This window comes from Chrysochloris asiatica, unplaced genomic scaffold (genome assembly GCF_000296735.1).
Source record: "Chrysochloris asiatica unplaced genomic scaffold, ChrAsi1.0 scaffold00064, whole genome shotgun sequence".
Lineage (NCBI taxonomy): Eukaryota > Metazoa > Chordata > Mammalia > Afrosoricida > Chrysochloridae > Chrysochloris > Chrysochloris asiatica.
This window is the reverse complement of record NW_006408582.1, coordinates 8,074,917-8,098,639: the sequence shown is the minus strand read 5'-3', so window position 1 is coordinate 8,098,639 and position 23,723 is coordinate 8,074,917. Positions and strand designations below refer to the sequence as shown.

Genomic DNA, 23,723 nt, shown 5'->3' with positions numbered 1-23,723 from the left:
CCACCCACCCCCCTCCTGCAGGGCTTGTGCGTCCACTGTTCCACCAGGACTGCATTGCCCCCCCGAACTTCTACTGCCCCAGTTGTCAACTTCCCTAAATACGGCGCCTGGATGTTCAATGTCCAGACTGCGATGTGAAGAAACGCAGAGGGCGTGACCTGAGTCCACAGTGGGCCGTGTTGCAATGCCCTAGAGTTCTCCATCTCGGGTTCCCAACCTCTCTCCATCTCTCCCCTCTCCCACCCCATCATTGTTCCCCCCGAAACAAATAGGATGGCTTCACTGGTCAATTCTTCACATTCACAAACACCAAAAGCAGAGGAAACACCCCTGGGCCACCCTCCCCCTCCCCCCAAACCCCAGTGCTGGGAGAGCAGCCGGCGTCAGGGCTGCTTCGGGGACTGCGGAGCTGCAGCAGCTGTCCGTCTGTCCTGGAAACTTCGTTGGCCTCTGGGCTTTACCTGGAGGCCTCTTCCTTTAGCTCCTTGTTTTTCCGCACTTCTTCCGCGTGCTTGTCCTGGGAAGACAAGGAGGTGAAAGGTTGGCTCACACAAGCCTGCTCCTAGATAAAAGGAAGCAATGGGGCACGAGATCCAGAAGTAAAGAATGACTCACACCGGAAGTCGGAAGTGGAGAGCAGTGTCTGCAAAAGGCGGCTGAGAAGGGGCAGAATGGTAGGCAAGACACACAGGAGGCAGGTGGGAAAGGCCTGCTGGTGCAGGTGCAGGAGAGTTCTGCTCATTGACGTGAGTTCACCCTCCAATAGGGGAACCTTCTCACAGTGACCTCATGCCTCATCAGCCTCTCCCTCCCTCACTTGGTCCTTCTGCAGTTGGAGACGGATTGTTGCTTGACTTGATATAAGAAGTCATTTAGGCCTAGCTAGGTAGGAGGAGCTAGAAGGAGCTCTGGTAGCATACTGGTTACAGGTTGGGATGCTAACCTTAAGGTCAGCAGTTCGAACTGCAGAAAGATGCGGTTTTCTGCTCCTGTAAAGGTTTACAGCCTCAAAAACCCTATACCACGTCACTATGAGTGGGAACCGACTCCACGACACACCACCACCACCACCACCAGTGCTAGAAGGGAGTCCTGGTGTGGCGCGCTGGACTGCAAGGTCAGTTTGAACTGCAAGGTCAGTGGTTCAAGCTCACCAGGTACTCCTCAGAAACCCTATACAGGGTCACTATGAGTCAAAACTGACTCCAAGGCACTTACCAACAACAACAATGCTAGAAGAAGGATGGAGCAAACAGGCCTTATTGCAAGCTCCACATGCAACTTAACTGCAGCTTTTGTTTCTTGGCCATCTCCTAGTGAGAGTTATTTTAATGCACCGACCCACCCACACACACATCCACATACACACACACACACACACAACCCTTGTTAGAAGATGAAGGCCCTTCAATGATAATAATTGCCAGAAGAATTTTTGGAAATGTTGCCCAATTCCACTGCATGAGGAAACACCAAAGACTGGGGACTTGGGCTTCAGAGACCCATCAGCTGTGTGACCTTGTATAATTCACCTCAGGATCAGACTTCACTGTCCTGGTCTTTAAAAGAGGGAGGTGTTTGGAAAGCCCTTTTACCTTTGTGACTGTGGTGTTCACTGCAGGGGTTTATCATGGTCTGCCTTAGGTTACTGCTCATCTGTGGCTTCTATGAGATGGTACATTCTTTGTAGGTAGGGCTCTTGACATTTTCATCTTTGTATCTTCCAATTTCTAGCATGACTCCTGGCACTTGGTGGTGTCCCGTGTAGTTCTGACTCATAGTGACCCTGTATGGAGTTTCTGAGACTAAATGTTTATGGGAGTAGAAAGCCTCATCTTTCTCCCACAGAGCCATGGTAGATTCAGGCTGTTGACCTTTCAGTTAGCATCCCAACACATAATGTACTACATCTACCAGGGCTCCTTTCTTGCACATTGTGAGTGTTTCATAAATGTTATGTCTACTGGAGGCTGGTATCATTGCAACCAAGTATCAAGAATTAGTGTGGAGTAGACTCACTGAGACAATGAAGTTTCCCAGGATATACCTTAGGGTACAAAACTGTCCCTGGAGAAGCCCGAAAAGTTTCTATGACTCTGGGAGCAGAAATTGGCATGTCTGGGCAGTGGTTCCCATAGCAAAGTATGACTTAGAAAGCTTGTTAAACTATAGGTTCTCAGACGTCATCTCTAGAGGTCTAAGTTACTAGATCTGGGATGTTGTTGTTAGGTGCTGTGGAATCAGTTCAACCTCATGGCAACTATGCACAACAGCAAACACTGAGCAGTCCTGTGCTGTCTTCTAATTGTTCTTATATTTAGCCCATTGTTGATATAACTTTAGATCTGAGGTACGGTTCAAGTGTCTATACTTTTAAACTTTATTCCAGGTGAGTCTGGTACATTTGGTTAGTGGCACACTCATATAGGCTTGCACAGAAGGCATTGTTGAAGGTTTCCCTGGTATAAGGCAAAACAACAAACTTAGCTCCCATCCTATCTCTTGCGTTTACCAGGCTGAGTAGAGACCAGTGCCCCAGAGAAGTGATACCCACTAAGATGTTTGCTACTAACACCTTACTTCTTTGAGTTTTAACTCACCTCCAAAACTCATCTACAGGATATGCGTCTTCACCAGTACTCCAACTCTAAATCTACCTCCATTTCCAGGGGAGTTCTATTTGCAAATAATAAAAGACCTTCAGATTCCCTTTCATTGACCTCCACTGCAGCCCTTACTGACAAAAGGCTGGTAGGACAGTTGTGGGCTGGTCTCCCTAATAGAGACAATGACAGAGCCACCTAGACTTGGAGCCAAAAATGCTGGGCTCTAGTAGCACCTCCAAGGAGCTCTGGTAGCGTAGTGGTTACGACTCGGGCTGTGAACCGCAAGGTCAGCAGTTCGAAACTACCAGCTGCTCCACGGGAGAAAGATGAGGCTTTCTACTCCCATAAAGATTTACACCCTCGGAAACCCTGTACAGGGTCGCTATGGGTTGGTTCTGACTCCACGGCACTTAACAACAACAAGTATCACCTCCATTGCATATTAACTGTGGCAAATTCGTTTAACCTTCTCTGACTTGGGTTTCTAGTCCATCAAATAATAATAATATTGGGTCTTCCCTCAATTATGTTTTGAATTTTTCCTGAGAGACCATGTCCCATCCAATCCACCATGTAGATTTTTTTTTTTCTTTCAAGAGTTTGTTCCAAACCCCCCTTCAAATTGGGGAGGCCTAAAGTCAGACCCGGATCACTTCCTTATCATATAATACTTGGTGGAGATATTGCTGCCCCTTGGAAGACAATCATCAGAGGGGAGGACCTGCCACACATTGGCTAACTCCAGGGTAATGTAACATTCAGATCCTTTGTGAAGAAAGCCAGAACTTTCTAGTAGCTGTTGTCAAAGGCCTGAGACTATAGGTGGATGGGCAGGAAGGAGTAAAGACCACGCTGCTCACCATGGGACGAGGCCACTGATCAGGTCCCGGGAGTCACCGCGCAGCAGGCGGCTCCTGGAAATAAAACACAGAGCTGGAGCTCTCCCAGGAGCTGCAGGAGAAACTGGGGCAGCCTTGAGACTGAGAAAATGAGGCCAGCATGTTTTCAACAGAATGGGCTGTTATTCTGCTGACAGGTCAGACCAACCCCAGTCGCTCATGTTTCTCATCTTTAGGTGACACCATTTGGTTTATTGGCAAAACGCAGCATATTGAAAAGACCTGTGACTCATTCAGTCCATGTCAAAAGGATTGTAAAGAATCATGTTTCCTGCTCAATGGGCAACTCAGCTCATCCTTCCTTTGGCTTAGAGCCGAAAACTCATGTCAGCATCTTTCATATAAACAAATCAGTCCATTCAAGGATGAAGCTAGAGATAGACTGTGCTTGTCTATCAATACTCCTTTGCACTAGGCAGGTTTTCTCTAGAAGATAAGAGACTTAATCTCACTAAGACAGTGAGAAACTTTAATTATACAACTGTGCACAATGTCCCCCCCAGGAGTTCCAATGCTAGGTTCACATTTCTTGCCTTTGACCTCCCAAATCATTTTCTGGAACTCTCTAAGGATGCAGCCTAATAGAAAATCCCCATTCCTGCCTGTCGCTGTTTCCTCCCTGAAATGGCATGTAGATCCATGTATACTTGCCATGAAAGAAAGACAGTATCTCAGAAGCCTCCTCCCTACTCTGGGACCACTTACCTTCTCTTGCAGACGTTCTAACATAGCAGCAAGGTGGGCCTCACGGTTCTCCTTATTGGATTCCATCTTCTGGGCCAGTTTTTCCTTAGCCATCTTAATGAAGTTGTTGTTTTCCTCAATGGCTTTTTGAATCACTTCCCGCTCATGTTCTCGTTTTTCCGCCAAGTGTTTCAAGAGTTCAGCTTCCTGGTACTAAAAACAGCGTACAGGAAGAAAGAAGGCTTTGAAGGTGAGCATGCTGGTGGTACATTTTTATCACCAACACTCCTTGAACCCAGTGCCTGGTCCATTAACAAAAAAACAAGGACATTTCTTGAATTCTCCCACCATCTTCAAAGCCTCCTATACTACTATGATTTTTCTCAGCCTTCTTCTAAATGTCTTTGGATTTCCTTTTCTCATTGCCTCATTCATTCACTTAAAAATACTAACCGACCTTATGTTGTGCCAGGCACTATTTAGCAACTTGGAAAAGAAAGTAGGTGCAGGACATATATAAATAACAATAATCCCAAGTAACATGTGATACAGTCCTAAACAGGTAGAGGTAGAGAGAAAGTGCTATAGCAATTTAAGAAGTTGGAGATTAATTTCTGCTTGAGGAAAAGCTTACACAAAGATAGCATCTGAGTTGGACCAGGAAGAATCAATAGGAAATGTCAGAAATCATGCTAATACAAAAAAAACCCCACCTCATTGCCATTAAGTTGATTTTGACTTGTGGAACCCATATGTTACAGAATAGGGCTGCCCCATAGGGTTTTCTTGGCTGTAATCTTTGCAAAAGCAGATTGCCAAATCTTTCTTCCATGGTGCTGCTGAGTGGGTTCAAACTGCCAGGACAAACCATTGCCACCCAGGAACCTCAAAGGCATGCTAAGGGGGTGAAAATATACCAAACCATGTCCTTCTCCCTACTTCCCATAATTAAGGAACGCTTCCCTTAATTGTGTGGCTGTTCCCTAAATCCTTAATACTTTTCAATGCTCTATTTTTATCACTGTGCATATAAAGTCACCACTTAAACTAAACTGTAAGCTTCTACAGGGGGCCAGGGCTATTACTTCTGTTTCTCTCAGTCATGTTTTACCTTCTGCTCTGCACATGAGAGGTGCTGCCTAAAGATAGGTTGATGGTGACTCAGTCCTAGCTCAGGACCACTGCCTCTCTTTTCCAACTCCCACCCCCTCACGCAGGGACAAAGGAAAGAAAGTGCAACACGTACCTTCCTGCGTTCCTCAGCTGCTTCTAATTTCTTCTGGATCTCCTCCAGTGATGGATCTCGCCGCCGAGGCAGGGAAGCATTGAACTCAGGCACCCCATCAAAGGAAGGTGGCTTCAAGATGACTTCAAAAGACTGGCCCGAAGTACACTTGTTCAGCTCAATGACTTCCATGTCAGAAATCACACACCAGTTCAGGTCCACCGTGTCTGCTGCAGAGATAGAGAAGGCACTGCTTGACCTCTGAACAATATGTGAGCACCCATAAAACATGCACATGCTATCCAGGGAGGTCTGGGGGGCCCAAGGAAAACTTCATCACCAAGGTTCTGGGTCAGGCCTGAACATTGGTACCTAAGGTCAAGAGGCCCAATGGTTGGATGGCTCTGCATGGGCCAAAGGAGTTTGTAACCATATAAGGTTTCAGGCTCCAAAGAAGGGGTCCCAAGACACGTAATTTCTGAGAACAGCCGCAGCAACATTAGCTGCTTTGGCTTTTGTTTTCTTGACAGGCGTCCTCCCAGAGTTGAGCCCTTGCTCAAATTGTAATCTATGGTGACAAACACTGGTGGCTTTTATCCACCACCCACCACCCTTCCACTGAATGTTCAACTACCGATCTGATCACTCAGCCTGTTTACATCTCTCCCCTTCATTCCTCCTACCCTGCTCTCTTCTTTCTCTCCAGTCAGCACTGTCTTTCCGCTGGCTTTGATCTTTTCTCCTACACTGTCTCCCACACCAGCCTAAACAGAAAAAACAATCTCAGGTAATCAGAGTACACTCCCATCTCTCGGTTCCAGACCAAACCCATCCCTCTTTGTTGACACTCAGGAAATTAAGAGGGGACCTAATCCCTAACAGACAGCCCCGGGTGGTGCAAATGAGTCACATACTGGGAGGCTAACTGAAAGATTGGGGGTTCGAGTGTACCCAGGGGTACCTGGGAAGAATGTTCTGGAGACCTAGTTCTGGAAAAATCAGTCCTTGCAAACCCTATGGAGCACAGTTCTACTCTGGCAGACTTGGGGTCGCCATGAGTCAGTGTTGATTCAACAGCAACTTTTTATTCATAGTCTAATTATTCCCATGTGTGTTCCCTGCCACTGTCTTGGGATTCGCCTTGACACCAGGTCCCACTCAATATCACTATCACACAGCCTCCTTGGGGTGCTGCATCAGAAATTCTCTTCTCACCTCTAGACTCTCCTTCCGCATTCATGACCTTTCAGGGATGAAAAGGATCTGCCATAGATTCCAGCTACTTACACTGTATTATCTTCTCTTCTAATCTCAGTGTTAGCTGGTGGAAATTTTCTATCTGGTTAATCCTAGCATTCTCCACAGCATTGATTTCTTAAATGAATGAACAGCAGTTATGCTAAGTTCAAGAGCACACTGTGAAGAGTCTGACTCAGACCTTGAACTTGGCTGTCTAGTCCCCCAGGCTAGAGTCAAACATCTGGCTTTCATCGTTGTGCTTAGACCCTCAGATTCAAATGTTAGGATTTTACTGGTTCTGGGAAAGAAAATGTGACATGGGAATAGTTCATGAAATCAGGATAGAGGATACTGTTTGTAATAAGGAGACCTTCACTCTGTATTTCCATAACTGTAGTCTTCACTTAAGGAGCTCTGATAGCGTAGTGATTGCAAGCCGGGCTGCTAACCTTGAGCTCAGCAGTTCGAAATTACCAGCCATTCCACAGGAGAAAGATGAGGCTTTCTCCTCCTGTAAACATTTACAGTCTCAAAACCCTATACAGGATTGCTATGAGTCAGAACCAACTCCAGGGCACATAACCACCACCAGTCTTCACTTACCTTCATATTTATAGGATGACTTATTCAGGGGATCAGCCAAGAAACAGGAGCAGAACAAGGACACCAGGGGGAGCTCTTTCATCTTCTCCTTGTAGGCTGCAGAAACATCCCAGACAGGTGAAGATGGTGAATCCCACCTAGCCTCAGAAGGGAGCATCTGTGTGGGTTTGGGTCCCTGGGCAGACTGGACTCCCAGGCACCACACAGCTGCCCAAACCGCCCAGAACCATAACTGGGCTAGGATGCAGCTGTTCCTTTTGACCTGTGCTCTCCTGTTTCGATTTTCTGGTGTGATTCAAACCTACTCTGTTCACTTATTAACTCTTGAGCCTCTAGAACACCCACATGACCTTCTCTTTCCTCCTACTTCATCTTCTCCTCTCATAGTACCAAAAGAAAGATGCCTTCCAGGAAAGATCCCAAACACCAGTGGTCTCCCAGCCTGGTACCTTGGACTGATCTCTCTAGCTTCCCACACTTGTCCCAGGATATTCCATTTATTTTGCTCCAGTACTTAGCAGTCCTGCCCCCAGGTGAAGAAGTTGGGGAGTAGATGGAATACCCTCACCAGACTGTGAGCTTTCTTTGACCTTCCCAACACTGTGATCAAACACAGGGGAATGGTGTCCCCATAGGCTGGAGTAATGTCCCCACCACCACCTACTATGTCTAATGTTGGGAGCATCATGAGAACTAGTGGGTTAGGTCGCAGGTAAAAGCTGAGGTTTGGGGTCCTGCCCACCCCTTCCCTGCTCTGTGTATTTCACAGCCAGTTTTGTGTGTCCCTGAGAGCTACCCACATGCTGAGTTCCCTTGGCACTAAACTTACACCCAGCACAGACACTCTCCCTCATGACCTTTTATGAATTTGAAAACATTCTTAACTGTAGAGATAATGCATGATTACTGTAAAAAAAAAAAAAATTTTTTTTAATTCAGATGAGCAAAAGGAATGAAAAGTTGACTGTAGACACAGTGTTAACAGTTTAACTTTTTTGGTGTATTTCCTGTCAGTCTTTTTGATTAATGTTATTTCTGTGCACATATAAGTAGAAATGTGTATTGGTGTATACAGAACCACCTCATGTTCCCATGTCCCCATCACAGAAGTAGATTTTGTACCTACCAGCCAGGGTCATGTTTTCTGGGATCTGGTAGCTGAATCTGCCTGAAAGTCGCAGGGTAGGTCTGTCACCACCTCAGGAACTTGCTCACACCTGAGAAAAAGGGAGTCTGTTACTACTGGCAGGTGATCATCATCAGGGGGCTCTTTAAAGCAACAGGGAGGGAATTTCCCATTTCAAGACCTTCTCCAGACCAACTTTTCACTTCTCCAAACACAGATCCTTGAAAGTGCTCGGACACTCATTTTCCACAGTACCCCCATCTGGTTCTATTTCCATGCTTTCATGATAGTCTCAAAACCCAAACCCACTACCCCCGAGTCAGATACAACTCAAGGCCACTCCATGTGTTACAAAGTAAAACTGCTCCATTGAGTTCATTTGGGTTGTAATGCTGGTGTGGAGCTGTAGGATAAGCAATTAACTGCTAACCACAAGGTCTGTGGTGCAAACCCACCAGACTGTCATTGGGAACCCTATCCTGGGTCACTATGAGTTGGAAGAACACCTACAATCTTTCCGAGGACAGCTTACCCAGGTCTTTCTTCCAAATGACCACTAGGCTAGTTTGAACTGCTAGCCTTTCAGGTAGTAGTCGAGTGCAAACCATTTACATTACACAGGTATCTTCTTGCCACTTAGAGTATGCAAACATAGATTTCTCAAAACAGTATTGGTCTGGGAGTGTTCTACCTGTCTCCCTGTATAGTCAGTGGTGGTGGTTATGTGCCGTGGAGTCAGTCCCGACTCATAGCAACCCTGTATATGATTTCCGAGGCTGTAAATCTTTACGGGAACAGAAAGCCTCATCTTTCTCCCATAGAACTGCAGGTAGTTTAGAACTGCTGACCTTGAGGTTAACTGCCCAATTCATTATCACTATGCTACCAGAGATACCTCTGTATATATAACCTGCTCCAAAGTGAGGGTTAGCGTAAGACACAAAATCCTAAATCAGATTACCCTGAGAGTTTTTCTCAAAATAACTGTGTCCTGAATTTCTCTCTCAGCACACATACCCTAGGCCTCTTCCCAGCCACTTCTGATATGGAGTGGGAGGGAATTACCAGCTACCATCAAGTTGTTGCTAACTAACTCATGTCAACCAGTAGGCAGAGTTGAACTATTCCATAGAGTTTTCAAGGCTGCAGTCTTTCTGCCAAAGTGTCTCAGGATGGGCTCAAACTGCCAACATGTCCATTGGTAGTCAAGTACTTAACCATCTGTGCCATCCAGATACACTGATAGAGAATTGTGCTGTTGTTGTTAAGTGCTGCCGAGTCAATTCCGATTCAAAGCGATTTTGTATAGGGTTTCCAAGGAGTGGCTGGTGGGTTTGAACCACTGACCTTCTGGTTAACAGTCCAGTGGTTATCTTACAGTGCTATACCAGGACTCTTGGAGAGAATTAAACAGAGGATGTTTAAAAAAACCTCTGTAGGTGATTTTTATCCTACCGCCTTCTCCCACTTCCCACAGCAAACCACTGATTTAAGTACGATCTCTGTGAACCAAGTTAAGAGCTTACACCATGAGAAGAGCTTTAAAGAATCACATCATCATCATTTGGTTAGTGCAACAGTAGAAATCAGCGTGCGCAGGTCATTGTGGGAGCATGGATAAAGGGGCTCCGTTCTCGCTATTAGGCGTAGGGAACCAGGGAGGGCCCACTGGTCATAGTGGCACTTGGACTGACTCTGAAAGCCTGAGTTAGAATGAAGCTGAAGGGAAGGCGTTTTGCCAGGGAACAACACCTGCGAAGGCATGGAGATGAGAGCACATAGTATTTGTGGGGGATGGTAAACTGTTTGGCATGGGTCATGAAGTATAAAGACAGGAGGCAGGTGGGATGGGAACAAAGGAGAGGCAGGGGAGGGAGCAGATCTGGGAGTGTCTGGAAGAGGTCTCCCTTGAAGGCTACTCCCAGAGAGTGAGGAAGGTCATTGGTGAGTGACATTCAGTAGTCACTGTGCCTGCAGAAAGTGGCATGAGCCAATGTCCTGGGAGACTGACTTTGAGCCCCTTTCTTTCCCATAACAAAGGTGGTTGTCCCCATGGGGCCCAGGCTCCATATTGGCTTGGGACTGGGGGGAGGGAGTAGTAGTGAACTCAGATCCCCCACTGGGACCAGACCAGCATGGAGTCCAGTACAGACAGCATGTCTCTTACCAGCTGTCACTTCTCACTTCACTTTCTAGACCCCTCTTTCCCTGCTGTAATTCTTCAGACTTGTACAGATTCAATGAGAAAAGCCTATGTTCTACAGCCAACAAAAAGAAGGTGCTTAATAAATGTTAGTTTCCTTTTCTCTCCCTTTTACATTAGGGTAGCTAGAAGAAGAAGGAAGAAAAGCAGAATTAAATCCATTGCTGTCAAGTAAATTCTGACTCATAGCACTACCCCCATAGACTTTCCTAGGCTGTAAATCTTTATGGGAGCAGATAGCCTTATCTTTCTCTTGTGGAGTTCAAAGCATTGACCTTTCTATTAGAAGTCAAGTGCTTAACCACTGTGCCACCAAAACTCCTATCAATGCAGTTACCAGGTGCCAAACTCCTGCTTCCTAATCATTACATTACCTCAGGTGTTCACCACAACCTTGCAGGTTAAATACGGCCACCCCCACTTACAGGTAAGGTAGCAGAGGCTCAGAGTCTAAACAGTTATCCAGACTTAACTGATCTTGAAGTGCCTTTTTCCCTGCAGCATCTCCTTGTTCTCCTCATTGTGTGTGTGTGTGTGTGTGTGTGTTTGGACCAGGGGACTCTGCCATGCCCCTCCCCTCATAATACAATGGCCCTTCTCTCCTTGGGAGTCAAGCTGATCCTGACACCACCAGTGTGTCCCTAGATAGGAAGGCTGGGCCTTGGTGCCTGGACACAATAGCCCTCCTAGTCATGAGACTCCATCTGCATAAGCAGTGCTCATGACCAGCCTGCTGGACTCCATTGGCATGGAGAGAGCAAGCCCTTGTTAGGAAGGCAGCTGGCCTCAGACTTTAACCTGGGGGATGGATCAGAAGTGGAGATCTAAATAAATAGACTTAAACAGGTCTAGAAAAGGACAGGGAAGACACCCTGAGAAAGTGGGGGACTTAGCTGTTTGCTTTTTTTCTGTAGATGCTAGTACTTGGAGTCAGTGAACATACCCTTCTGCCTGAACTGTGAATAAAGTCTTTCACTCACATTACCTTTCACCTACAATATCCCAGTTTGTCCTTTCAAGACTCTTTGTCAGATCAACAAGACATCTTCAGATCCACTTTCAGAGAAAGAACCTGAGGCTCAGAAAAGTTAGTTTTAGTAGTTTTGGTCATGTTGACTCTTGACTAAGTTGGTGATAGTTTAGGATCCACTGTTTCTGATTTGTAAGCTCTTCCCTTGTGGCTAATGGAGGGACTGGATCTCATTAAGCTTCCTCTGTGGTCCTTGGGACTCAGGGGAAGCAGTCTGACTTATGGATATGACTCAATAAAAAAAATGTATGAAATACGCTTTTAATGGAAGATAGGATTCACTGTATGGTGAAAACAGTTAATGCACTTGGCTGCTGACTGAAAGGTTGGAGGTTCGAGTCCAGCCAGAGGTAACTTAGAAAAGAGTCCCGGTGATCTACCAAAAACTCAGCCATTGAAATTCCTATAAAGCATAGATCTTCTCTGACGCACCTGGGTTACCATGAGTGAGAATCAACTCAATGGCACTGACGGTCATTAAATACAAAATAATGTGCTAAGACTTTTGGGAGTAGAGGAATCATGCAAAGAACAAAGAAAGGAGACCAGGGCAGGAAAAATCAGAGGTGGGCACAGTACACATTGTCAAGGAATTTGTCATTCAGACTTCTCCATTCCACAAGTTGGATTGTTCATAATTAAAAATATGTATTTGTGAAGTACCTGCTATGTGACAAACTCATTTTGATTTTCTTAATAATTTTGTTGCTGTTGTTAAGTGTCATCAAGTCAGTTTCAACTCATAGCCACCCTGTGTGGGGTTTCCAAGGCTATACATCTTTGTGGAAGCAGAGAGTGTCATCTCTCTCTGGTAGTAATCTTGTGATGAAGGAATTACTAGCCTCATTATATAGATGAAGAAATTAAGGCTCAGAGACATTTATGTGTGATATTTCCAAGGTCACTCAATGAATGACTTGGTCAGGGTACATACCTGTGATATTTTTACCATATCTCAACTACAGGTATTTACAGATGGTCCAAGATAGTTTGTGTGACTGAGTACACAGGGTCCTTAAATCCTGATGCCCTCAGTCAAGATATTACTTCCAGGGCACACTCTGAGAAAGGATGCAGAAGGGAGTGAAGGGAAGGCAAGACTCTTATGGGTTGCTGATCAGTGGTGGCAGCAATGGCAGGGAGCTTGACTTTATCCCTAACTAACCTGTGACATCAAGATTTAGTAAGTAGGGTTACAACCAGCATTCAGTCTGGATGTGTAAAAACTCTAAATTGTCTTATGAGTTCGATCCAGACTGAACACAGTCCCCTGGGAAATTAGTTAAGAGAATCTATGGCCTGGAGCATCTTTGGAACAACTCTTAGGTCTCTGTTCTGCTATCTTAGATACCCCCAGCCCAGGCCATTCTTCAATGTGTAGTATGATCCCAAGTGTCTACACACAAGCTTTAGTCCTGGAGGCATGGGCCCTCTAAGTTTCTCACAGAGCTATGGAATCTGTTAATTACTTGGGTAGTTTGGGTCCTGTTGTTATACACTGCAACACAGTGGGGACTACCAGACCTGACATGGGACTACCAGAGAAGGCCAGTAAAGGACGTTATTGCCCAAGGTCAGAAAAGGCAGAATGACAGGAATTCGGATAGGCAGAAGAAACATTAAGGGACAATAGAAGTCAATAGTAGACATGAGACCATGAGTTCAGGCTCATCAGGTAGAGAGTCTCTCAGCATGAAAAGGCAACACCTTGATACAAACCTCTGGCCTCCCAGAGGTTCCACACTTCTTTTCTGTTAAGGCAGTGAAGGAGTTTGTGCTTTATCCTCTAGTAGAGAGCGGTTGTCATCTTTTGAATAAGGGAAGAGGGAATGGGGATGCTGTCAATAAGAGCAATAATAGTAACGACCTCTTCTTGAGCATGTACTTCATACCAGAAAAAGTCACAGACATTATCTCAATTTATTCTATGAGATTCTTTTGTAATGACGAAATTGAAGTGCAGCAGAATTAGGTAAGTTACACCAAGTCATACAGCCGGTAAGGGGCAGAGCTGTGAATCCAGGCAGGATCCTTACAGTGCACTCAGTTGCTAACTGAAAAGTGGGAGATTCTAATCTACCCAGAGGCACTTCAGAAGAAAGACCTCACATTTACTTCTAAAAAAATCAGTCATTGAAAACCCTATGGACTTAAGGTCACTAAACTATTTATGTGTTGTCATTAAATGCTATTGAGTAGGTTTTGACTCATAGTAACTGTATAGGAATTCTGAGGAGCAACTAGTGGGTTTGAACTGCTAACCTTGTGGTTCAGAGTCCAGTGCTTATGCTGCAGCACAATACCAGGAATCCTGTGCAGTTTGTTAATGTAGAAATTGATAAAATGGTTTATGTTCTGCTGTGTACAGTCTCAACAATAATAAAAATAAACAAATTATTAAAAAAAAAAGAAAACCTTCCACTCAATTCTTAATAAAACGCTTTAAAAAAAAAAAAAGTCTGTTGGCAAATCATTAATGTGTATGAAACACTTAAAATTCTTAAAGTTGTATTTTTCAAAATGATAATACTCCCATGCTATTAAAATGGTGGAACACTTATAACAAAAAGAAGAAAACATGGAGCACAGTTCTACTCTGTGCTCCTTTGGGTTTCAGAGATTGTAAATTTCCCTAGAAGACAGCCTCATCTGTCTACCAGGAAACAGTTGATGGATTTGATTTCCGGATCTTACGATTAGTAGTCCAACCACTGCACCATCATAGCTCCTTAAGTGAAAGGATCAAAGTCCCCAGTTTCCCCAAAAAACATTAGAATGTTAGAAATGGAGAAAACTGGTAATCCCTGGCCAATGGTTCACAATTAGCAGCAATCCCACTGCCAGAAAGTACGTGGGACCTTTTGATGATCACTAGACTGAACATGGAATCTTTGGGTGATACAAATAGCCAACACACTAAACTACTAATCGAAAGGTTGGAGACTTGAGTCAACCCAGCGGCACCTCAAAAGAAAGATATGATAATCTCCTTCTGAAAAATCAACCACTGAAAACCTTGTGGAGCACAGTTCTACTCTGGCATCCATGGGATCACCATGAGTCAAAATCATCTTCAAAGCAACTGGTAGACTGAAAATTTTACAAGTGTTTAGTGGACAGGTATCTCTAATGCATGCAATAATTTCACACAATGAACAATTGTTCCATCCAAAATGTCAATATTCTACTGGTCCTTGAGGAACAGGCTGGTGTACATCTCAGCCACACAGTAAGTACATGGCTGACATGTACACCAGCCTGCATGAGAGGAAATAACCCATGTGGGGCACTGATGCAGTCTTCCAGTGAAAAGATGGATATTCAAAAGGATTCTAAGATGAAACTTTTTGTCATCAGAATGGGACCCTCCACTCCCAAGCTTTCTGTAATTTTATGACCAGGGAGTAGATATACAAGACCAACAAAGTCTTCAATGCCATATGGTCACTCAGAGGAACTGACTCATTGAGTCAGTTCCTACTCACAGTGACCCTGTATAGGGTTTTCAAGGAGCACCTGGTATTTTGAACTGTAAACCTTATGGTTCACAGTCCAGTGCTGCCCCTACAGTGTGACACCAGGAGTCTGATGGGGACACTAGTGAACATTTTAAAGCACTTCTGACTGTCCACACTACCAAAGTGAACAAGCATGTTGTTTGTCACTGGAAGATATGCCATCAGGAGGTGTCAAATCTCATGTAAAATATTTTTGAGGCATAAGAAGTTAATGCATTTCCAAGTGGTTTGGCTAGAATGATCCCTGGCAAGGGTTTTAGATAGTAAATATAGAAACATTGGCAGAGAATCAGGATAAGTATTTATGAGCATTGTTGTTGTTGTTGTGTGCCGTGGAATCGGTTCTGACTCAGTGATCCTGTACAGGGTTTCCAAGGCTGTAAATCTTTACAGGAGCAGAAAGCCTCATCTTTCTCCTGCGGTAGTTTAGAACTGCTGACCTTGCAGTTCGCAGCCCAATTCATAACCACTATGCTACCAGAGCTCCTTATTTAATGAATTCTGACCCAGAGTCCTCTGACCACCACAGTACAGGAAGGTGGCACTGTAAGTCTGTGCACTACTATTGAACTTTTAGAAGGTCCAATTGAAGGCATACATTTACTTAAGCTGCATGAGCTCCCTAAAGGTCACATTTCTTAGCTTTTGACTGAAATCATATCATCTCAGTACAGTAAACTCTGGTTATTTCGTGTTGATCAGAGAGCTCTGATTGGCAGGCATATGTCCTATTTTGGCTAAAAATAAGAAGATAAATGATTTTTTTCAGAATGTGGTTGTATTCCTTTACTTGCTGTTATTTGAACATGTACTTCCATGCCAAGCCCTCTGCTAAGTCCTAGGATAATCATAGGGGGTTTGGGATGGAAATGTGAGTTAGATCTTCAGGAGACATGGAGTGTTTAGAAGTTCTGCAGGTGTTTTCCCAAAGTTACATGAGCACATCATAAAGAGAAAAGGGTATGTTATTAGAAGGATATGTTATTAGGAGCACAGATTGAGAAGTTACTAGTGAGACATCCTGAGAGAAACTGGGCAACAAGGTAGTGTTTGATTCGCAGACTTTGAGGGACTGGCCCCATCAAATCATATCCCTTAGGTTCACTTCTAAAGACTTCATGAGGAAGAAATTGTGAAGACAGTGATCAAGAGCAACTTCCAGAAAGTACCTAATAAGCTTCAGAAATGTGTCTTCAGTTGTGTGCTTCCAGGAAAGAAGGAGTTGTCAAAAGCAAAATTCAAGAGGTCTCGAGAGTCCTGCATAGTTTCATGTGTTATATTCCAACAGTGATGTTGGGAGATTAGCCACAGAAATAAAATTACAACTGGATATAGATTGCTGGAAAGAATCTACAGTGATGGAACTTCCTGGCCCATTTCGTATTTTCCATTCAATTTATACAAAAGAATCAACATATCAGAAATAAAGTTCAGAGACATGAGTTAATTCAGCATATTGTGCATAGTGACCCAGATAGTCATCTGCTGGTGGGGCACAGGTACTGGAGTCAAATGCTCATGAAGGCATCAGCATAAAAAAAACAGATCCTTGTAACCTTACTCCTAATAACAACAGGAATGAATATTTTAGGATTCCCTAGATGATACAGGTGGTTAAGTATTGGACTACTAACTGAGAAGTTGGTGGTTCAGATACACTCAGAGGCGCTTCAGAAGATCTTCTGAAAGGTCACAACCTTGAAAACCCTATGGAGCAGTTCTACTAGGATACACATGGAGTCTCCATGACTCAAACTAACAACAACAACAATGGAGATTTCCATAGTCCTCTACTGTTTACCAAACACTTCCAAGTACATCCGTCTTCTCTTTTATATACGCTGTTGTAATTACAAACATTACCATCCTATTTCAGAAAAATCTATGTGAAAAGAAAATAAACCCCTGGAGTCTTGCTACTTTACTGCTATTGGCATTTCCTTCTAGTTTTCATTATTTCTATGTCTATTAGTTTTACATAGTTATAATCAGAGAATACACATTTGATCATTTTATTCTGTCAAAGTCCTATGAAATAGATATTATTATGTACATTTTACAGATGATCACCTCAGGTAAGTAACCTGATTTGCCCTAAGTCATACAAGTAGAAATTGATAAGGATGGAATTTGAACCAAGGTCTTCTATATCCAAAAATATAGGACCTTGCTTATATCCCAAAATGCCCATGTAACTTTCTCCTACCCAAGGCTATCTTTAAATGTAAGCACGATAGACATTTGTCCATGACATGTGGTTTAATGGCACACAAAGTCTTACATGGTCCAAACTTGTCTCCCTGGGGTAACCTCCATGCTTAAAACTCTCACCATTAAGTTAAGTCAGACATTGCCTCTGAAAACCCCTGTTAAAGTATGTGCATATGACTTATCAAGTGTAGCTAATTAAATTATTGTCCTATTACCAGAAAACAAGTCATAAACTTGTAGATGCTCCCAGGGGATCAAGTTCTTTGCTCATTCTGTAAACCTACAGATGGAAGGAGTCATGAAGATCTCTAGTGTTTCCATTTCCCACTCGTTTTTTAAGACAAGAAGACAGAAACACCAAAGGGTCCAGTATCTTGCCTAAGGTTAAGTAGTAATGGCAAAGCCAGGTTTCCTGTCCAAATTTACCTGCATTAAACAAGAAGAGTCTCTTGTTTCTTACAATGTTAGTCTTGTTTTCATTGCTCTTTCTTTTTTTATTCCCAATGCTCTGAAAACTTGGAACTAACTACTAGCTTATGGAATCCTGGTGTGGTGCTGTAGAATAAAATACTGGACCACAAAGTTGGTTTGAACCACAAAGTTGGCCTTTTCCCAAAGTTACATAAGCATATCATCAAGAGAAAAGGAAAAGTTATTAGAGCACAGAGTCGTTATGAGTTGGAACCGACTCAACGGCAATTCACAACAACGGTATGGAAGTTGTACATCATTTTTCAATGTTTAAGCTGAAACCATTAATCTATATCTATGTTTGCTATGTTAAGAATAAAACAGTACTCTCATCCTTTGTAGGATGTAGGAATGCAAAATGGTTCCATCACTGTGGAAAACACTTTGTCTACTCCTCAAAGAGTTGAGCATAAAACTGCCATATGACCCAGCAATCCCAATGCTAGGTAAATACCCAAAAGAAGTGAAAGCAGGAAAACAAACAGAAACTCGCATACCAATGTTCAGTGCAGCACTTTTCAATAATAACCAAAAGGAGGAAACAAACAAAATACCCATCACTAGATGAATGGATTAACAGAATGCGGCATATGCATTCAAGGGAATATTAGTTATGAAGAAAAACCAAGTCCTGATATATGTCATAACAAGGATAAACCTTGAAAACGTTGTTGTTGTTAAATGCCATCGAATTGATTCTGACCCATGGAGACCCTGTATAGGGTTTCCAAGGAGCAGCTGGTGAGCTTGAACCATCGACCTTACAGTTCAAATGACTTTGCAGTCTGATGCATTAGCCCACAGCACCACACCTACTCCTTGAAAACATTAGGTTGTCAAATAAGTCAGTCTCAAAAAGAAAAGTCATGAGCCCACTTAAGAACTAGGTGACTATAGTTTACTAATAGTTACCACTGGTTGCAGGGAGGGGACCAGAGGTGTCATTGCTGAGTTTCTGTTAATGGAATAATTTGGAAACTAAGAAAGTGATACTAGTTGCACAACATGAATGCAATCAATGCCACTGAGTTATGAATGTAAATATTAAATTGACAAAATATTTTGTTGCATACGTATGTGTGTGTATATATATATGTGTGTGTGTGTGTGTGTTGTTGTTGTTGAGTGCCATCGAGTCGATTCTGACCCATAGCGACCCTGTATAGGGTTTCCAAGGAGCAGTTGGTGAGCTTGAACCGCCGACCTTGCAGCTCAGACAGCTTTGCAGTCTGGCACATTAACCCACAGCACCACACCAGGACTGTCTCTCTCTTTGTCTTTGTTAAATTTGTTGAATTGGTTCCAACCCATAGCAACCCTGTATAAGGTTTCTGAAGAGCAGCTGGTGAGCTTCAACCAATGAGCTTCAACCGTTGGCCTTGTAGTTCAAACCAACCATGCAGTTCAGAGTACTAACCCACAGTGCCACACATACATATGTTGTCATTGTTAAGTGCCATTAGTCAGTTCCAACTCATAGCGACCCTGTCTGTACATAGTTTCCGAGGAGCAGCTCATGGGTTTAAACTGCTGACCTTGCAGTTCACAGTCCAGTGCTGATCTAGCTCCACATCAGAAGTCTATATATGCTCTTGGTTGAAATCCTGGCGTGGTGCTGTCGATCAGTAGTTCAAACTCACCAGTTGCTCCTTGGAAATCCTATACAAGGTTGTTATGAGTTAAGTCGGAACCAACTCGATGGTATTTAATAACAAAACCTTATGTGTACATAGGAGCCCTGGTAGCATAGTGGGTTATGCGTTGGACTGCTAACAATAATGTCAGCCAGCAGTTTAAATCTACCAGCCACTCCATAGGAAAAAGACGAGGCTTTCTGCTTCCATAAAGATTTATAGCCTCAGAAACCCTATGCAGGCTTACTATGAGTCAGAACTGACTCAACGGCATACTACCATTCATATACATATATATTATGTATGTGTGTATATATTCCATATGTGGTACTGTAGGATAATGCATTGGACTACAAGGTTGGTTTGAACCAAAATGCCGGTGGTTAAAATTCACCATCTGCTTCTCAGAAACTCTATACAGAGTTGTTATGAGTCAAAACCAACTCGACAGTACTTAACAACAACAATATATTCCACAAACTTCAAAAAGTTTGTGGAAAATGGAACGGAAAGATAATGGAATTTTTTTACAAATATATATATCTTTAAGGAATCATGATGAGCTGTGGGGTAAGCATTGGGTTACTAAAATGCAAGGTAAGGCATTGAAACCCACCAGCCACTCCACTCGAGAAAGATGAGGCTTTCTGCTCCTGTAAAGATATGCAGCCTCTGAAACCCTATACAGAGTTGCTAGGAGTTGGACTCCAGCCAGGGGCAGTCTATTTATCTTTACTAAGGCACTCTTGTTGTGCAATGGTTAAGCACTCAACTGTTAATCCAAAGGCCAGTAGTTCAAATGCATCAGCCAGCAACATAAGAAAAGGCCTGTCCTGGTGTGGCGCTGTGGGTTAATGCGCCAGACTGCAAAGCCGTTTGAACTGTGAGGTTGACGGTTCAAATTCACCAGCTCCTCCTCGGAAACCCTATACGGGGTCGCTATGGGTCAGAACCGATTCGACGGCACTTCACAATAAACAACAACAACATCTGCTCCAAAAACTTTAAAGATTACCAAAAGCACCAAACCCATTGCCATTGACCTATGAGTAAAATTGGCCAATAGGATTTCCAATATTCCGTTTATCTTTATTAATTAGAATTAGACAATAACTCTAAACTCTTGTGTTTTCTTTATTCACAATACCTATATCTTTATACCATGACTTTTTTTGTTTGTTTTGGTGTGTTGAGTATTTTTTTTATTATTATTATTCGCTAGCTAATTCCTTTGGTTAATGGAGTACTTCTTATAGTCTTTTTCTTTCTTTCCTTCCTTCCTTCCTTTCTTCCTTCCTTCCTTGCTTGCTTGCTTGCTTGCTTCCAGATATGTTTGAGTTCTTACACTGCTGAGTTTTCAAAAGCAGGGTAGATGATAGGCACACCTGTCCCTGAGCCACTAGGCAATTGTGCTTGTGCTGTCTGATGGGCACTACTGCCCAATGTGTTATTCTGGACCTGCCTGTTTCCTCTTACTCAGGTTGACCTTTGTTCCCCTTGTGGTCTGGAATTCTGGGTACAGGTACTCAAATTATTCGCTGATACTCTGTGCTCTGCCCACCTCCCATCACACTGGGTCTTCTGCCCTCCAACCCAAACTCAAGCTCCTTTCTCTGGATTCATGTTCTTTCATTTGTCCTCTGATAGGTTGTCTGAACTTTGTACATTAGACCAATCCACCCCAGGCTCCAGCTCAGAGCCCTTCTGCCCTGCTTCCTGTAGCCCACCTCTGACAACAGGACCTCGAGGAAATAGACACACCATTTATTGTTGTTATTGTTGCTATCAAGCTAGTTTTGACTCATAGCAACAATGTATAGGACTTCCAAGGAGTGGCTGGTGAGTTCGAACTGCCAACCTCATGATTAGCAGTCCAATGCTTATCCTATAGTTCCTACACGAGGACTCTAGACACACAACTACAAGTTTTAATTTATGGAAAAGACTAGTGAGCTTTGCCAGGGGGTGAAAGAAAAGTATTTGGGGGTTCAATGAGTAAGTACATGAGTCTTTCTGTCTTCTTAGTGTGATTATTGTTGTTAAGCGCCATCGAGTTTTTGTTTGTTTATTAGTTTGTTTTTTGAAAAAGTGTATTAATTCTATAACTGTGAACTCTATAGTGAATTATTAAAGGATTAAAATGAAGCTGATGGGCTGGTAACAATTAGGAGACAAAAACTTTTCACATTACTTTCAAAATCTCAGCATCATAGTCACTGTGTACAAGGTTTTGGAGAAGCGGCTGATGGGTTTGAACCTCTGCCCTTTTGGTTAGCAGCCCAGTGCTTATTCTATAACACCATAGCAGGACTCCTTAGTGGGATTAGAAATATAAAAACTATCTAAAATGTCAGGGGAAATTTTTAACCATTCTCAAAGAAAAACAGAAAAAGTAACTGTTTTCCAGATTGTCACATCTCTAAATATAGCAAACGATAGTTTTAACAAGCAAATCTAATTAAACACGATGCATATTAAGTGTCCAAGATTAAAAAAAAGTTGGCTTTTCTAAAGGGCATGATAATAATTTTATTTTGCAGGCTGTATAATTTACCCCAGAATCTCTATCCTGCCACTCCCCCACCCCCCACAATATCCTATTTCTCCCCATGAATGACTCCAAAATCCCTGAGACTCTGTGTCTCCAAATGATAGCCTCCAGGTTAATAGGAAATGATATACAGATTTCATGGGAGCTTGGGGAGAGAAGCTTAGGGGGTTATAGAAAAATTAAGCCTTTCTTTGATTATGACCTTTATTCTTAAGTATCTAATTATTTAGAATCAAACACACAAAGGATGTAAATTTTTCTGTTTTTTCTATATGGTTAGTTTAATATAGATACTACCACTTTCTTTCTCTCTCTCTCTTGCCTGTTTTACCTTCTTTGTCCTGTTACACTCTCCCTTGTTTTACTCCCTTACTCTTTGCTGTTCCGCTTTAAAGTTCAGCAATCAGTGCACTTCCCTCCTATAGGCCAAGTGTGGTTAAAATGGCCTAGTCAGATGAGAGAAAGCCAGCCTCTCTTGGTCCTTGTGTTTCTTATACGGAACCAAAATGGAATCTACTCCATTGCCAATAGTAGGTCTGATTAATAATCTGCTCAAGATATTCTATATGAGACCAAACGTCTTTGTCTTTGGTGGGTTCTTTAGATCAAAGCATGACCTTAAAGGAACATAGCTTTCTTTTTCAAAAAGAATGGTGCTATTGTTGTTAGGGGCTGCTGCGTTGCTTTCAACTCATAGTGACTCCTTGTAACCACATAGAACTGCTCCATAAGGTTTTCTAGGTTACACTCTTTAAGAGAGCAGGTCACTGGAGAAGTAGTGGGCTTGAACTGACAACTTTTCTGTTCACAGATGAGTGCTACCATTGTGTCACAAGGGCTCCTTTTTAACAACCAAACCAAAACAAAATGCATTGTCGTTGAGTCAATTCCAACTCATAGAGACCGTATGGGACAGAGCAGACCTGTCCCACAGGATTTCGAAGGCTATGAATTTTGACAGGAGCAGACTACCATAATTTTTGCCCAAGGAGGGCCTGGTGGATTCAAATTGCCAACCATTAGGATAGCAGCTGAGCATTTAACCACCATGCTTGGATTTCATATATACTTGGATTTAATTGTAACTTTGGGGCACCTATTTTGTACCTGGCATTGGGATGCACATAAATGAGATCGTTCTCCTAGTCCAGTCTAGTAAGTTTCCCATAGGTTTATAGTGTTGGAATTAGAGGAGATAGAAGTCATTTATTCCAATATTTCTCAAACTGTTTTTACTGAGACCCACCATAAGAAATACATCTTATATCATGACCTGTTGTTGTCGTTAAGTGCCATTGACTTGGTTCCAACCTATAATGACCCTGTATAGTGTTTCTGAGGAGTGACTGGTGAGCTTGAACCACCAACTTTGCAGTCCAGTGAATTAACCCTCAGCACTATACCAGGACTCTAATATCATTACCTAGTATGTGTATATATATATGTATATGTATATATATATTTTGTTAAGTGTCATCAGGTTCTGACACATAGTAACCCTGTATAGGATTTCCAAGGAATAGCTGGTGGGTATGAACTGTAGACCTTGTGGTTTACAGTCCAGTGTTTGCCACACCAGGATTCTGTGTGTGTGTGTGTGTGTGTGTGTGTGTGTGTGTGTGTATATATGCAAGGTCAGCAGTTCAAAGCTACCAGCTGTTTCATGGGAGAAAGATGAGGCTTTCTGCTCCCATAAAGATTTACAGCCTTGGAAACCCTGTAC

General features: G+C 43.0%; 1 protein-coding gene across 6 annotated transcripts in view; it reads right to left on the bottom strand.

Moving 5' to 3' along the window:
• Positions 1 to 410: 410 nt before the first annotated feature.
• The window catches only part of STMN4 (stathmin-like 4), a 25,596-nt gene continuing 2,283 nt past the window's right edge, over positions 411 to 23,723 (bottom strand). Inside the window, exons 1-6 of one of the 6 annotated variants that reach the window (XM_006864358.1) lie at positions 8,383 to 8,395; positions 7,257 to 7,352; positions 6,098 to 6,178; positions 5,436 to 5,644; positions 4,211 to 4,402; positions 458 to 517 (exon numbers count right to left, since the gene is read on the bottom strand). In XM_006864358.1, coding sequence (XP_006864420.1) covers positions 458 to 517; positions 4,211 to 4,402; positions 5,436 to 5,644; positions 6,098 to 6,178; positions 7,257 to 7,352; positions 8,383 to 8,395 — 651 coding nt within the window. Of the gene's footprint in view, positions 518 to 3,465; positions 3,521 to 4,210; positions 4,403 to 5,435; positions 5,645 to 6,097; positions 6,179 to 7,256; positions 7,353 to 8,382; positions 8,448 to 23,723 lie in introns of those variants that run through there. The other 5 variants (XM_006864359.1, XM_006864360.1, XM_006864361.1 and 2 more) reach the window with 5 other exon arrangements.